General features: G+C 39.3%; 6 protein-coding genes across 6 annotated transcripts; 5 read left to right on the top strand and 1 right to left on the bottom strand.

The window, feature by feature from the left end:
* Positions 1-1,032: 1,032 nt before the first annotated feature.
* On the top strand, positions 1,033-3,014 carry M431DRAFT_93233 (hypothetical protein; the record flags this gene model as incomplete). Its single annotated transcript, XM_024924452.1, has 3 exons — positions 1,033-1,415; positions 1,487-1,745; positions 1,809-3,014. 3 exons carry the CDS (start codon positions 1,033-1,035, stop codon positions 3,012-3,014), a joined length of 1,848 nt encoding a protein of 615 aa, XP_024771157.1.
* A 794-nt stretch (positions 3,015-3,808) lies between these two features.
* On the top strand, positions 3,809-4,027 carry M431DRAFT_93744 (hypothetical protein; the record flags this gene model as incomplete). The annotated part of the gene is made up of 1 exon (XM_024924506.1): positions 3,809-4,027. One exon carries the CDS (start codon positions 3,809-3,811, stop codon positions 4,025-4,027), a length of 219 nt encoding a protein of 72 aa, XP_024771156.1.
* Positions 4,028-4,749: 722 nt separating this feature from the next.
* M431DRAFT_150549 (hypothetical protein) lies at positions 4,750-6,760 on the top strand (the record flags this gene model as incomplete). The annotated part of the gene is made up of 3 exons (XM_024912819.1): positions 4,750-5,260; positions 5,311-5,698; positions 5,772-6,760. 3 exons carry the CDS (start codon positions 4,750-4,752, stop codon positions 6,637-6,639), a joined length of 1,767 nt encoding a protein of 588 aa, XP_024771155.1. The 3' UTR covers positions 6,640-6,760.
* A 4,286-nt stretch (positions 6,761-11,046) lies between these two features.
* On the top strand, positions 11,047-12,075 carry M431DRAFT_523328 (hypothetical protein; the record flags this gene model as incomplete). The annotated part of the gene is made up of 2 exons (XM_024920538.1): positions 11,047-11,076; positions 11,099-12,075. 2 exons carry the CDS (start codon positions 11,047-11,049, stop codon positions 11,924-11,926), a joined length of 858 nt encoding a protein of 285 aa, XP_024771154.1. The 3' UTR covers positions 11,927-12,075.
* A 723-nt stretch (positions 12,076-12,798) lies between these two features.
* Positions 12,799-13,730, bottom strand: M431DRAFT_19467 (hypothetical protein). Its single transcript, XM_024913248.1, has 2 exons — positions 13,460-13,730; positions 12,799-13,367 (listed from the first exon to the last, which is right to left on the bottom strand). Exons 1-2 carry the CDS (start codon positions 13,710-13,712, stop codon positions 12,853-12,855), a joined length of 768 nt encoding a protein of 255 aa, XP_024771153.1. The 5' UTR covers positions 13,713-13,730; the 3' UTR covers positions 12,799-12,852.
* A 462-nt stretch (positions 13,731-14,192) lies between these two features.
* M431DRAFT_242530 (hypothetical protein) lies at positions 14,193-15,878 on the top strand. Its single transcript, XM_024913726.1, has 2 exons — positions 14,193-14,295; positions 14,368-15,878. Exon 2 carries the CDS (start codon positions 14,388-14,390, stop codon positions 15,774-15,776), a length of 1,389 nt encoding a protein of 462 aa, XP_024771152.1. The 5' UTR covers positions 14,193-14,295; positions 14,368-14,387; the 3' UTR covers positions 15,777-15,878.
* The last annotated feature ends 1 nt before the right edge of the window (position 15,879 follows it).

The following is a 15,879-nucleotide window of genomic DNA, read 5'->3' as shown; positions in this document are numbered from 1 at the left end:
ATAGCGCGAGGCGAGTCTACCCGGAAGTACAGCGGTATGGTTATGTATCAAATATTTGGCAGTAATCATAGTATCCCCATAAACTATAGGAAATTAATTGTATGCACTACAAGTGATTGGCAGGTATACTGCCTTTGAGCAATAAAGAAATTCGTCGATGAACCGAATGATCAGGAATGTGATTCAGCGAGACTGCAAACAAAATTACGAAAGTTAGTGAATGGTTCAAAGAATAAAATGCTGACGTAGATTAGTTTTGAAGGATATTCGGCGACTAGAGAAAATTGTAAACAAGATAGGGCATCAAATCATCTTGATTGGCACAAGCTACTTTGGATACGTTCGTATTTACGGCCTTGTTTGTTCAAAATTATCGAATGCCGTGTTATTTAGTCCCCGCTCAGCTCAGAAATGAGAAGTTTTCGCTTCATTATTGCTCAGTATGATGATGACTTGGTCGCCGATTACTCCGTCCGTGAAGGTGGGCATCCATCCTTAGCGACATAATACTCGAGTACGTGCAAGTGTGGAAGCCTTGCCAAGACTCGGTCACTGTTGTCAAATCAAATTCGCCCTCGTGGAGGTTGTTGGTGTCACCTAAGGCCTAGAATTTATATTTGAGGGCCCAACTGTGATCCTTCGGGCTAATTGTCATATCGAGTTGTTCCACTGCATCGGCGATGTAGCAAATGTAACCCAATCAGTATTGAGGTAGTTTGTATTTACTGAGCATTTCTACCTGCACAAAATAGCTGGCGCCCCGATGAGCAAGCCGCATCGTGTTACGCAGTTTCCTGCCCTTTTTTCTTTTATTTCATTCTTCTGTTATATAGGCTCCCACAGGGCGCCGTCAGTCGCGAAATCTGTTCGTTTTTGTTTGTTTGCTATCTACCGCACGGCTCAGCCTTTGAGCATCGAAATATGATAGACCCAACTGACATCCAATCTCCTGTGCCGGAGTCATTGCCAGACGCCAGCAAGATGGTAGATGATGACACAATAGAAACGACAACTGCGGCTACGGACACGGAGATGAATCAAGTGGAAAATGCGCATCTTATCAACGACACGATCAACTCATTCTCTTGGACCAATCTGGAAGTGGCTGTCAAGGATCGGAAAACAAAAGCGACTCTGACTATTCTCTCAGACGCAGCAGGGATTGTCAATGCCGGCGAGATGCTTGCCATTATGGGCCCCAGCGGATCTGGTAAGACTACGTTATTGAATGCGCTAGCACACAGAGCAGCTGCTGCAAATGCGGCCACTACTGGAAGTATTCTGGTCAATGGCCACAAGATATCTCTTCAGCAAATTCGTCATTTGTCTAGTTACGTTGAGCAAGAGGATGCCCTGATAGGTAGTCTTACAGTTCAAGAGACTATGGTGTTTGCGGCGCGACTATCCCTTCCAAAGTTAGTGAACCCCAAGTCTTATTATCGCGATGCATTGCCGGTGGTGTCATCTTAACAAATTGAGTTGCTAGTACAATAAGCAAAAAAGATGTTTTCAAACGCGTTGATGATCTTATAGCCGCCTTTGGTTTACGAGCTCAGGCAGATACTGTCGTTGGAACGCCCATCAAAAAGGGTCTCAGTGGCGGCCAAAAGAAGCGGCTTGGTGTCGCTAGTCGATTGGTCACAAATCCAAAGATCATTTTCCTAGATGAACCAACAAGCGGACTGGATTCTGCGCTGAGTCTCGAAGTGTGCACCTACATCAAAGCCATCGGTCGCAAGAACAATGTGAGAATTGCGTCCATTTATCAGTAACTATGGGCATTGCTAACGGCGAGTGATCTCGTATAGCTCATTACAATAGCGTCGATTCATCAGCCATCTTCCGCAACGTTTCAACAATTCGACAAACTGTACCTGCTGTCTGGCGGACGAACCTGTTACTTTGGCCCGGTATCAGAAGCGACCGCATATTTCGCCAAGATTGGTTACGCAATCCCACCAGAGACGAACTCGGCAGATTTCTTCCTCGATTTGATCAACACTGATCTCGATAAGAATGGTGACATTCGCCGTCGAACAGATCATATATGCCAGGCTTGGAAAACCTCTCCCGCTTGCAATAGCCTTGACGATGCCATCCAAAAGTCTATGGAAGGGACGTCGTTATATTCAGACCTCAAGATTGATCCCTCGGAGTCATGGAAAACGCCGCTGATACTTATTCACCGCTCCTGGATCAAGTCTTACAGAGACGTTATGGCCTACGGTATTCGCGTCGCCATGTATCTTGGACTGGCTATCCTTATGGGCACTGTCTTCTTGCGTTTCAAAACAGAGCAGTCATACATACAACCTCTAATCAATGCCATTTTCTTCGGCGGCGCCTTCATGTCATTCATGGCTGTCGCCTACGTCCCAGCTTTTCTCGAAGATCACAGCACTTTCCGACAGGAGCGCGCGAATGGGCTGGTCAGCCCCCTTTCTTTTATGGTAGCCAACTTTCTTATTGGTCTTCCTTTCCTATTTGCCATTTCTTTCCTCTTCTCCGTTGTTACATACTGGTTATCCAATTTCCGTCCAGATGGGTCTGCATTCTTTACGTGGATCCTCTGGCTTTTCCTAGATCTTGTTGCCGCCGAGTCTCTGGTTGTTTTGATCTCTTCCATATTCAACATCTTTGTTGTTGCATTGGCGGCAACGGCATTTGCGAATGGACTTTGGATGTGTGTTAACGGTTTCTTGGTCCCTATGAGCATACTGAATCCATTCTGGAAGTATGTATTTCACTACATCGACTACCAAGCCTATGTCTTCCAAGGCATGATGGTTAATGAATTCGCACACCGCGACTATCAATGTGATGAAATATCCAAAGGCGAATACCAGTGCAATTATCCAAGCGACTTGAACTCCATCGGTAAGATCCGTGGGACCGACATTTTGCGCCAATTCAGTATCAAGACAGGCCAAGAGGGCACATGGATAGGCATTATGATCGGCATTATTGCCGCGTATCGATTGCTCGCGTTTATCGTGTTAGCATGTCGAAAATAGTATATGAGTATTTCAAGAGGAGTTGTTTTGGCCTCGGACTATGGTTTCGGCCGGCGAGGATACTTTATTGTAGTACGCAGCAATACGTCATCTTGGAACAGATCCCATTTATGCAAACATATCCATTTCTTTCATAATGCCCCTCACGTATTAAATAACCAATTACTTGTCTCATTATTAGGCTAAACAAATTCATATATGTTGGATGGCGAAATACCCGAGCAACCGTCAACATATCACGGATCCTCGGTGTTTCTTTATGTCACAGTGCATAAAGGTAGGATTTCAGGATTTTCAATGCGACTATATCCCACCTTTCTTCTTTGCATGAATCCAGCATCCTATGAACAATCGTAAGTTTATTACTATGTTGAAATCAGCCAATTCAAAAGTCCCTCCCAAGATAGAGGAACTGTAACCATCGCCGGTGTGCTATGGACGTGATGATCACCAATTAACGAATAATCGCCCTAGTAGCTAATTCCGGGGAGTCGCGAAGGATTCGCGACTGGGGGTTTGCATAGGGGGCTAGTAGATTCAATTTAGCACGAAGGATCAGATGGGAACTGTTGGGGTTTTTGTACAACACTACAAGCATATTTACCATAATGCCCCTAGCCAGCTGTGATGTTGTATCAATAAAAACTGAATAAATACGTGGCGATTGCCAATCTCTTTTCATTTTTCTTCTCCTGAAACAAGAATTTTACTCTTTCTTCTTCTTAGACTGCTCTCATTGCCATCTAAATCCGGAAACGACTTTTTAAGCGGCTGTCCTAGTCGTTCTCCTGACCATGCAACTTTCTGGGATCACAGTTCTGGGCTTCCTGGCCACTGCTGCCTTTGCAACTCACAACCCTGGTCAATCATGCAGTGGCTCTGGCTATGACTGTAGTAACGACTTCCGCAGTATCGTGGTTTGCAATGGTGCACAGTGGGTGACTGCTGCTGCCTGTCCCTCGGCCTGCTGTGCATGGCCTGCAGGTACTCTTGCCCCGTTCTGCAGTTGCTGAGTATAGGTATGGATATTCTGCCGGTAAAATAATCATTAACTGGAATTATTAACAATTCCTGAAAACAGGATCTCTAGATTATATGAAATCTGCAAAAGACTGAAGAATGGGTCCATATTGGAGAGTCTGTGAAAGGCATGTCTTTTTGGTTCATAGCAATCGAACAGAGGTCTTAGCAAGAGAATGAGATAAAGCAGCCAAAAAGCATAACGCTGCAACGGTTTACTGCAATATATATCTCTGCTGCTCACTCCGTAGTTTTATACCAAGGCCCCCCTGTGAAATTCGTTACCCAGTGACATTCAGTTTCCTAAAAAAAAAAAAAAGAGTTGACATTGCACGTAGTTAGCGTAGGATTCTCCCGCTATTTGACTGCAAGCAGGCTGTGTAGCCATAACCCCGGAGACCAGCCACACTGGTCGCGTAAGTGAAATTGACTGGTCGTTGAGGCTCAGTAGGCTGATTGAAGTTAGCGCTGATTCCTTTTCAGGAGAATTACGAACCACCAACGCGTCCTGCGATGTGTAGCGTAGACAACGCCCCTTGCTTGGGAAATAGGATTAATGAGTATAGTTAGCATGTATAGCTAAGACTATATATATATATATATGTATATACCTATATGTAATGGCCATCACCTTCAGACTCAGACTTATATCGCCACCACCACTCTTTACGCTTACATCGTATTACCTCCGTCTTTCAGACCATAATATTTTGATATGAAATATCTCCATCTTGGTTCCGCAGCTATAGCTGTGGGTGCTTCTCTCGCATCTGCCACGGCACAAACATGCCCACCTCTTGGTATCGTGCTTCCACCAGCACAGGCTCCCGGTAGCAATGAAGGGGTTATATCGGCCACCAAGAAACTAACGGCGATTCTTGAATCGAAATTCAGTTCGCAGTTGAATTCTAGCGGCATATCACTAGTCGTCAAATCGACCCATGAAGATGTACCACTCTTTAGTTACCACTTCACGCCTCCAGTTCTATCAGGAATTGGCACTACAGCCATCAATGAGAATACCATTTTCAGGGTTGGGAGCTTGTCAAAATTATTCCCGGCGTTGGCAGCACTACAAACCAGCTCCATTCACATGGATGATCTTGTGCTCAAGTACATTCCTGAATTAAAAACCGCAGTGGCAACTGGCTCTGTAGAGGCAATTCCTTGGGATGATATTACTGTTGACTCCCTGATGACGCATCTTTCTGGTCTTGCCACGGATAGTAAGATGGCCTTTCTCCAGTACGTGAGCTGTGTTATTAATCTGAACTAGCTGCCATGGACTTGGGTGTTTTTCCGTTGAGCATTTGGCAAGATATTGGGTTACCAGAGATTCCTCAGGGCACGGGGCCAAATTGCTCTGGACTACCAGGCACTGTGCCATGCACAAAAGAGGATCTTGTCGACGAATTGAAGCGAAGAGAACCCATATATCTTCCCTACACAACTCCTTCGTATTCCAACGTCGGCTTTGCTATCCTTGGAATGGTCATCGATGCTGCGATTAATGAAACCTATATTAACGCCATCCAAAATAACATATTCGATGTTGTTGGTATGAACAGTTCCTCATTCAACGGATTCGTGGATTCTTTTCCCGAGGACGGCTTCGTGCCTGTTGGAGAAACAACGTGGAATGCAACTTTGGGTGTCTTTGAAAGGTAAATGACAAACCCTTCCGTCTACCTTCGCATTGGTCTCGTATGAAGAACAAAGATATTAACATACTCTTAGTGCTGGTGGAATGTTCAGCACCACTGCCGATCTAATCGCCTTTGCTGATGGTATCCTCATGAATCGTTTTCTTAGCCCACGCCGTACTCGCGAATGGATGAAGCCACGAAGTCATACTTCTTCCTGGGGATATTCGGTTGGCGCACCCTGGGAGATTCTTCGCACCGACCAGATCACGGCCGACGACCGAATTGTCGATTTGTACACCAAAAGCGGTGACCTCGGCCTATACCATGCTTTGCTTGGGTTGATCCCAGATTATGACATCTCTATTGTTGTCTTCGCAGCTGGTGCCGAAGTCAGTTCGGATACGACCGCCGAAATTTTCAGTGCTGTGACCGAGGCCCTAATTCCTGCAATTGATGAGGCAGGGAAGACCGAAGCAGTTACTTTACCAGCAGCTCTGGTTGGTACATACACAGATAAAACAACAAACTCGAGCCTTATTCTAAGCATCAATTCTGACAATACTCTGACTATTCAAAAATTCACCGTTCGAAGTTTTGATGTACTTCATCACTCCAGTTTATATAGCCTCGATGCTCTTTCAATCGGTGGAGGGTCGCTCCCTGAAGATACGTATGTGGATGCTCGATTGTACCCAACCAATCTTGTGGGCAAAACACAAGATGGCGTAAAACAAACGTCATGGCGAGCAGTTTATGATACCAGCACTGCGAAAGAGAAGTCTGAAGAAGACGCAAAGTTAGTGTTCAAAGACGGCAGCTGTCAGTCGTGGGCTCAATTGGACCGGGCCGCCTATAACTATCTCAGCATAGGAGATTTCTTGTTCAGTTATGGATCAAATGATGAAGTCACTCACATCAGGAATGCGGCATTTAACGTTACACTCACGAAAGCTTGTTAGCCGATTCCATTTATCTTACTTATCCTTAGCTAGGATATGTTCGATCACTCATTTATAACTTCTCCAACCCCGAATAGATAGATACAAAAATTCCTTTCATAGCGCGCTCGCTCGAATATTTAGAATGACATATTAATACAATGATATTTTACACGCCTAGCCTTAAGAAGGAACTGAATGAACATGGTACTTTCTCCTCTACCATCGCCCAGACTCATGTTAGATCTTGTGAACTAAGAATCTCTTTATTCTAAGTAGAGAAATCGAGCCATTACCCAAATATATATTTATTCTCATCATTTCCTTTTCATTTACAGATATTGTCAATACACTGATCAAAACAAATAAAATATTATATATGAGACCCTAATACTCTACCCCCATATTAGCTATCATCTGCGATGAGATGGTGGTAATATCTTATTATAAAGTCTCAATCAGTTGTTATGCGCTTTATAAGAATCGCGAACCATCATATTAACCAATACTATCTTTAATTCTGAGAAGTGCTAGCTTTCGATAAGATGCCAATTATTAATGGAGGGATAAAAGATAAGTCTTCCTATTTTTACAGTAGTATATTCCTATTTTTACAGTAATACTCTATACTATACGTTAAAGTTACCCCCTAAATCGTAATTACTATACCTATATACTAAAATATAGTATAATATACTAGGAAATAATATCTTTATATAAAATTATACTTAGTATAACTATTAACTATTAATTTCTTTTAAAAATATAATTTTAATACCTTTTAATACTTCCTAATACCTTAAATTAATTATATAACGCCCTATATACTAGTAAGCTTATTAATATTATTATTACTTAGCTAAATAACTAGGATAACTTTAATATAGTCCTTAGCTTTATTTTTATCCTTATCCTTATTTTTAAATTCTTTAATAATAGTAGTAATTACTATAAATTATATTATAAATATCCTCCTTTCTTTTTATAACTAGCTACTTATAATTCTTTATAATAAAATTCCCTAGCTATAGCTATAGCTATAGTTTTATAATAATCTTTATAAGCCTATAACTTTAAATTATAATAAATTATAGTATATACTTAGCTTTATATACTACTTAAGGTAATATAATTATAAAGTCTACTTAAGCTACTGTTATTATATTAATTTTAATAATTACAGCTATAAAGCTTTATTTTTATTATTATTAGCTATTAATATTAATAATATTATTATTTTTTTATTATTTAAAAAGTAAAGCTAGTTATAAAGGTTTTAGATAATATTAAAGTTATAAATTTAAAGCAGGGGTTTATTAATATTTTAAAATTAAGTAGTTAATAGCTTTTTTATAAAAAATAAAAAGAAATTTTACTAAAAGCTTAGTTAACTACTATTATAAATAAAAATTTTTTTTACTAAAGGTTTTACTATTTTTTAACTTTTTAAAAATTATATAGCTATAAAGGAGTATATATTATTTTATAAAGCTGCTAATATAAGGCTTTAGTAGCTTAAGTATTAAGCTATAGTTTAATAATATTATAATTATAGCTAGGTAATATTATTATATAAGGAGATTAATAGTAATATAATTAATAATTATTAAAATATTACTTAGCTAATCCTATTACTAAATAAAATACTATTATTATTATATTTATATTTTAGCTACTTTTTAATTATAATTTTTTTTTTTATAATATTAAAGTAATAATATTATAAAAGTATAAAAAATTACTTATATTAGTAATAAAAAATAATTTTATATTTTTATAAACTATTTTAATAAAATTATTAACTTTTTAGCTAAAGTTATAATATTATTTAATAAAGTAATAAGCCTATTACTTCTACTATAGTATATATTCCCTTAAAATATATTATAAAATATAGTTTTATTTAATATTATAAATTACCTTTATTTTTACTTATACTTAGTAAAAGCTATTTTTATCTTTAGTATAAATAACTTACTTTTAAGTATAAAATATATTTTTATAAAACTAAAGGTTAGCAGTAGGTAGTAAAGTAGTATAGTTATATTTAATAATCTTTTACTTAGTAGTATAGGCAGTAAGGTTATTATTAACTTTAATAGTAGTATTATTAATATAAGCTTAAACCTTAAAGAGGTCTTTATTACCTTTAGTAACCTTAGGCTTATTATTATTAGTTTTATTATTACTACTACTATTTTTACTTTTTTATTTTAATTAAATTTTTATATTAATATTAGTAGTAATATAATATATATATAATTACTACTAAATATTAGAAAATATAGCTTTAAGTATATTTTTAAATCCTATTTTTTTATTTATAATTATTATAGTTAACGTTAATATATAAAAGTCTTAATAAAATTCCTTAAGTTATTTATATAGTTAAAAAAAGTTATTTTTTTATTTTATATTAATAAAGCTAAAGGTAAAATTAATTACTAACTTTTAATTTATAATATTTATAACTTTAAAAAAATATATATAAAATTAATTAATTTTATATATATTATTAAGGCTAAGGATTTTTAAAAATTAATATTATATTATCTTTAACTAAGGATAAGTTTATAAAATGCTTTTAACTTTATTATTAATATTAAACTTAATATAGTAATAAAATTTATTATTTTTAAACTACTTAATTTATACTTAAGTTATTAATAAGCTATTAAATACCTTAATTTTAATCTTCTACTTATTATTATATATATTTAATTAATAAAAAAAAGTAGGTTTAATAATAGTAGTATTAAAGTTTTTTAAAATTTTTATTATTTTATATATAGGTAGGGCCTAGTACTTTATTAAGTTTTATTTTTATTATTACTAAGCTAAGGTATATTAATAATATATATTATATACTAAAGAGGTAAGAAACAGTAGATAATTATATTTATTATAAATAATATAGTATAATTACTTTTAATTAACGCTTTTTTTTACTATTACTATAATTTTATAAAAATATTTTATTTATTAAATTAAAAATTATTAAATTTTAGTACTTTTTAAAGCTTAAGTATTAATATAATTATAAATAAAGGTATAATATATTTAAACTTTTATATTATTAATAACCTATAGATTAATACTTTTTTTAATATAAAAGGTAATACTATTATAATAATAAAATATTTATAAAAAGCTAAAGAAATCTTTAAATAAGTTATATATTATTAATAATAATATAATATTATATTAAGTATTTATAATTTTTTTAGCTTATTATAATACCTTTATAACATCTTTAGCTTATTATAATATTTTTAATATATATATAAGCAGCTATAATACTTTTTTAATATATAAAAACAGTAGTAAATACTTAATATTATCTTTAGTTTAAATTATTACTCTTTTATTATAAAATTTATAAACTTATAGTTATTTAAGGTTAAAGCTATCTTTAACTTTAATAACTAATACCTTTACTAATACTAGTATATTTAATAATAAAAAAAAGTATTAATTTTATTAAGGCTAGTACCCTAGGAAAGCTTTAATAGTAGCAGTAGGTTAAGGGGATTATTACCTAAGGAGGAGTTATTATAATATAAATTATAATATTAAATATTATAATATTTAATAATAAAGCTAAAAAAATATAAAGTTAAAGCTTTATATTATATTCTTTTACTAAGTATATAATACACTAGGGTATTACACTATAATTTAATATAGCTTACTGGGAACGGTAGTATAGGCGCATTAATTTTAGTATGGGCACGGGCTACTACTGTAAAAATAGAAATATACTACTGTGAAAATAGGAAGACTCCAAAAGAAAAGCATCGTTTCCGTTGATAATCGGGAAGTTACTCGTCTGTGCATTCTTGGCCACTTTCCCGTTAATCCATCAAGTCCTACTACCGAAGAAAAGTTGCATGAGCATTGAGCTAATGGAAGCCACTCCCCGATATAGACTAGAGGAGTACGCGAAAGATCTATAAGGCGATGGGAGATTTCACACTCGCTGTTCTTTGGATGTTGCACTGTCTGTAGCAGCTCCGAGGAGAAAGCTCAACGTGAGTGGGATCCGCCGGGTTTAGATCAGTCGTACCGACGCCGCTTGTCCGCTGTTCACCAAAAAGCCAATTCTTGAATCATCTCTCGGTTTTAACCAATTGCGCAGAAAGCCGATACTTACAACAGAGTGTATTTGATGGCCAAAGTTCTTTGGGATATAAATAACAAATGATAAGCCGTCACTGAAAGTCGTGTAGCCAGCTGGAAAGGTCCAGATTGTAAAGACATTGCGATTCAGCACCCGAAAAAAATAGTTGTCTTCTTTGTTTCCGCCATATCCTATCAAGCTTCCAGTTGTCTTCAACAAAAGAAAAAGACAATCTCTTCAATAATAAGCTCTGTATAGACCTTTGCGTCTCCACTCATTTCTTGCGCATTGTAACAATGGTTTCAGAAATGTTCGCCATTGTCGGTGCAGCAGGAAAGGTTGGCTATGCCACGTCGCTAGCATTGCGCGACGCCGGTATGCCAAGTCAAGGCGATTTTGCGTGATGAGTCGAAAGCAGGACGGCTTACTGAAATCGGTTGCGAGATTGCTATAGCCGATCTCTTGGACTCCAAAGCTCTTGCCAAGGCGATTGGTGATGCTCATACAGTCCAAATTATCCTTCCACCATCCCCACAGGCTAAGGACCCTGCGGAAGAAATGCGCAGAGGAATCGAAAGCCTCGCCAGCGCACTTGAAGAGGCGCGACCGAAGCTCGTACTTGCAATTTCTGACTATGGTGCTCACATCACCAATGATATTGGCATGCCAACACTCTGCAGAACATTCGAAGAGCGATTAAGCAAGCTTGATTGTCACAAGGTATTCCTACGATCGGCAGAGCATATGCAAGGATGGGGACGTGCTGTCCCGAGAGCCATAGAGTCGGGCACTCTGCCGAGCTTTCATGACCCTCTCGACATGGTGTTTCCAACAGTTTCAGCTCCAGATGTTGGAGCGATTGCCGCTGACATCTTGCTACGGCCGGCTAGCGATAACTTAGTGGAAATTGTCCATGCTGAAGGACCCCGTCGTTATAGCGCCAATGATGTAGCGGCTGTCTTGAGCGAGCTACTAGGCCGGACAATCAATGCTGAAGCCGTGCCACGTTCGCGGTGGAAGGGAGCTTTTGAAAGTGTCATGAGCCCTAGCCTTGCCGAACTTCTTATCAAAGCCAATGACGCTCAGAACGAGGGGGGCTTGGTCGATGTTGAGCCGGATGCTAAGGAAGTTCGTTATGGGACCACGGAACTACTTGACGCGCTGAGACCATTGGTCCTGCCCCAGTGATGCTGAATCTAGAATGTGAGAAGCAGGACAGAGGTGGTGGATTGTGTGGATATGTAACATACAAAAACCGGCCCATTGATGAAATATTCATCACTCCTATCTAAGTACATGCCCTAGACAGGGTTTAATGATATTTGAATTCATACTGGAAGAGACATCTGGCGAGACAAAAGGCAAACGCGTTCTCTAGTTAGAGTGTTTCATGGGTCGCTTTGTCTGCCGTTTGTAGGTCAGCGTTCGGTAAAAGAATGTAGCCGGTCCATTTGGGTCAAGAGTGGTTACCTACTAATAAACGCTTGCCGAGGGGAATATTCAACTACTTAGTAGATGTGTAGATGTTCAGAGTACCTAGCAGATTTTACAACCCAAATGTATAGTTCGTTATAGAAATTGGTTATGACAGGTCTTTCACTTGTGAAATTGGTATCGTTGTAAAACATTGGGGAACCTTACCAATGATTTGGCATGATGAAATTGCAGTCTTTGTAAAATTCCTATTAGAATGGAAACTAATTACAAATGGTATTTATAATCTAGCGATATGCCATCTGTACGGACTTATAGAGTCGCGAGGGTATTTAACTCCGTTTGACCATTCATCAGTTGGTTATTTGAACTTTTATATTATGCGTGACTGATACGTAGGGTTTTCAGCCTGTAGCTTTATACAATACCAGAGCTTCCAGCGGGCTTGGAGCGGACCATGAGCGGATTGTAAGCAGACTAAGAGCGGAGGGCGGGCTCGTATATATTAGCATAGCCTAAGCGCTAAATCACTTTGTAGAAAGGGCACCACATATGAAGACAACTTTCTATACCTCACAGGGCATCCACATCTCTTGTCACAGTAATTTCAATCAGCTAGCAACTTTGCATTCTATATAGCTATCGTTGACGTATAATGCCTAATTGCCAAGAAAAGAATGCTACCATGGTTGGATGACTCCGTCCCGAGCAATTGCCTTGCCAATATCTGCATCTCGCTCACCTTCAATAACGGTTTTGATGAAATCCCCTCCCAAAGAAGGCGGCTGAGCACCACGCTGCTTCAGAACCTCAGGGTCACCCACCATGCTCGTTGCCAAAAGCCCAGGGGCAATTGCCCATGTTTTTACCCCGTCTTGCTTCACAGTAAAATTCCAAATAAGCATCAGCATGTTAATGGCCGCCTTGCTGCACCTATAGGCCTGTGCAGTTGCAAAATCCTTTTTAGGCCATCCGAGCTCAACACTTTGCACAGGTATGTGACTCTGTGTAAATCCGCCCATTGTAGACAGTCCAGATGTAAGAAAAAGCAGGCGAGGAGACGGCGATCGTAGCAAAAGGCTTGCCAGAACAAAAGTCACCATGTTTGTCCCGGAGACATTGATGTTGTATGTGTCATTGAAGACCGAACGGGCATTGGTAGCGTCAGTACCAATGAGGACGTCAAATGCAACACCTACACCCGCAGGTTAGCTCGTTTGATGAGCAAATTGTGAGACACTTAATTTCCTCCCCTGCATTATTGACAAGGACATCGACTCTCTCTACCCCATTTGTTCGCAATCATGTGCGCCGCTCGTTGGATAGATTCGTCATCAGCGATACCGATGTGTAAGCCCTCTAGTGTATTTTGAGTGGCCAGAACATGTTCGATTAGCTTGGCAATAGCGTCAGCTGCCTTGGACATGGACCGGCTTCCTAAAAGTATGTGGTAGGACTTTGTGGATTGAATCAATGCCTTGGCAGTCTCCCAACCAATCCCCGTATTAGCGCCAGTAATTAGAACAATCTGTTTAGACATTTTTAAAGGTGTTAGAAATGATATTCACAGGTGTAAATTTTACAGATTTCAACAGCGGTTACGTTCTATCTTTTATAGCCAGTTTGACGTGACCCCCTTTTACGAGAGTCTCCATCTGATAAAATTCTGCTCCATCTTGAATGGACCTACGTTGTTGCATTTTTGCTGATCGTTCAAAGAGAAACGTCTTACAAACAGTTGCTGGTAATGAGAATAAAGAGAAGCCGCTACTACCGAAGCTACGTCCACAGGAAGCCGGAGTACTTCTGTAAGAGGTATAAATCCGAGGAGCAATCATGATGTCGGTCACAGTCCAAGAATTTTCGGATCAAAGAATACGGAGTTAAAGCACTTCGTATGTCCATGATTGTGGCAGCCGCTTCTGGATATGCTTGTGAAGATTCATGCTAGGGGCTCATCAGGCGGGTCAAAATATGTCTGCCAAAGAGGCATGTGAATGTAAGTGTGAAATAGTATATATCTAGTAGATGCCTATGTTATGGATATAAATATGCCGCTTGCTCACGGGAGATGCCTATGCTTAACACAAAACACTTAGACTATAAAGTCTAACCTTCTAAAGGTACGTCGTTTGAGATTGATAACTACAAATTGATAAGAGAAGCTAATGGGAGATATTCTTAATATTTCATAGCACCTTCATTCACATCCAGAATGGCTTCACAAAGCGAATACCAGAGTTTTAACCCTGCAACTGGGAAACATCTAAAGACGTTTTCAGAACTGACAGACGAGGAAGTACGTTCTGCTCTCTCAGTGGCGCACGACTACTTTACCAATTATTGGCGCTCAACCTCGATTAATGAGCGAGCAAGATTGATAAACGGTGTGGCGAGACTGCTCCAAGAGCGTAGTGAAGAGTTTGCGCAGCTTATAACACTGGAAGTTGGGAAACTCATTGCTGAATCTCGGTATGAGGTGAAATTCTGCATCGACACGTTGGAATACTTCGCTACCAACGCAGAAAGATTCTTACAGCCGGTAAAGGTTCCCTCCAATCCAGGCTCTGAGATATGGACGGAGCCGCTGGGAGTTATTCTTGCTATTGAACCTTGGAACTTTCCGGTACTCCAGTTGACTCGAGTTGCCGCGCCACATATAATGGCCGGGAACGTTTTAATCGCAAAGCCCGCCCCGACAGTGCCGCAGACCTCGTTGGCCTTTGCAAAATTGTTCCGCGATGCGGGTGTCCCAGAGGGAGTGTATACAAACCTGTTCGCCACTGTTCCGCAACTTCATACCTTGCTAGAGGACTTTCGCATCCGAGGTGTCACTTTGACTGGAAGCGAGCGTGCTGGCGCTGCGATCGCCGAGAACGCTGGCCGCCATCTCAAGAAAAGTGTTCTGGAATTGGGAGGATCGGACCCCTTGATTGTCCTCCCTGACGCTCCTATTGATGATGCGATAAAGCTAGCCGTAGCTGGTCGAATGTTTAACACTGGCCAGGGTTGTGCCGCATCAAAACGAATCATAGTCGTTGGAAAGGACCGCGAGCAGAAGGTCATCGACGGTATGAAGAAGGCCATGGCAGAATTAAAGCCGGGTGATCCTATGGATCCCAACACCACCCTTGGTGCTATCTTCTCAGAACGTGGACTTCTTGGGCTATTGGCCCAAATTGAAACGGCAAAGGCAGCCGGCGCCAATGTCATACTGGGTGGGAAACGCAGTGAGCACTCCGGGTTTTATCTTGAGCCCACGATTCTCACAAATATCGCCCCGGAAAACCCCCTCGCTCAACAAGAGACTTTTGGTCCAATTGCTGCCATATATGGGGTTGACACAGAGGAACAAGCCATTAAACTGGCTAACAGCACGGACTACGGTTTAGGTGCGAGTATCATTGCAGCTGACATTTCCCATGCGAAGAAAGTAGCGGCACAGATTGAGGCGGGCATGGTTTTTATTAACGGCCCTGCTTACTCCAGTCCAGATTTGCCATTTGGAGGCATCAAGAACTCTGGATTTGGAAAAGAACTTTCGGACATTGGCTTTGGTGAATTTACCAATAAGAAGCTAGTCAGAGTTGCGAATTCGGCGTAAATGAATCTCTGTATGTTGTCTCAGCGCTTAACAAGATTTTCCACTACGTGTGAAGGAAAGAGAGAAGACAAGAGAGCGGAGCAATGAAGATACTGGAAGTATT

This window comes from Trichoderma harzianum, assembly GCF_003025095.1.
Source record: "Trichoderma harzianum CBS 226.95 unplaced genomic scaffold M431scaffold_12, whole genome shotgun sequence".
NCBI lineage: Eukaryota > Fungi > Ascomycota > Sordariomycetes > Hypocreales > Hypocreaceae > Trichoderma > Trichoderma harzianum.
Note: the sequence above shows the minus strand (reverse complement) of the source record. Positions and strands in the feature narration are given on the sequence as shown.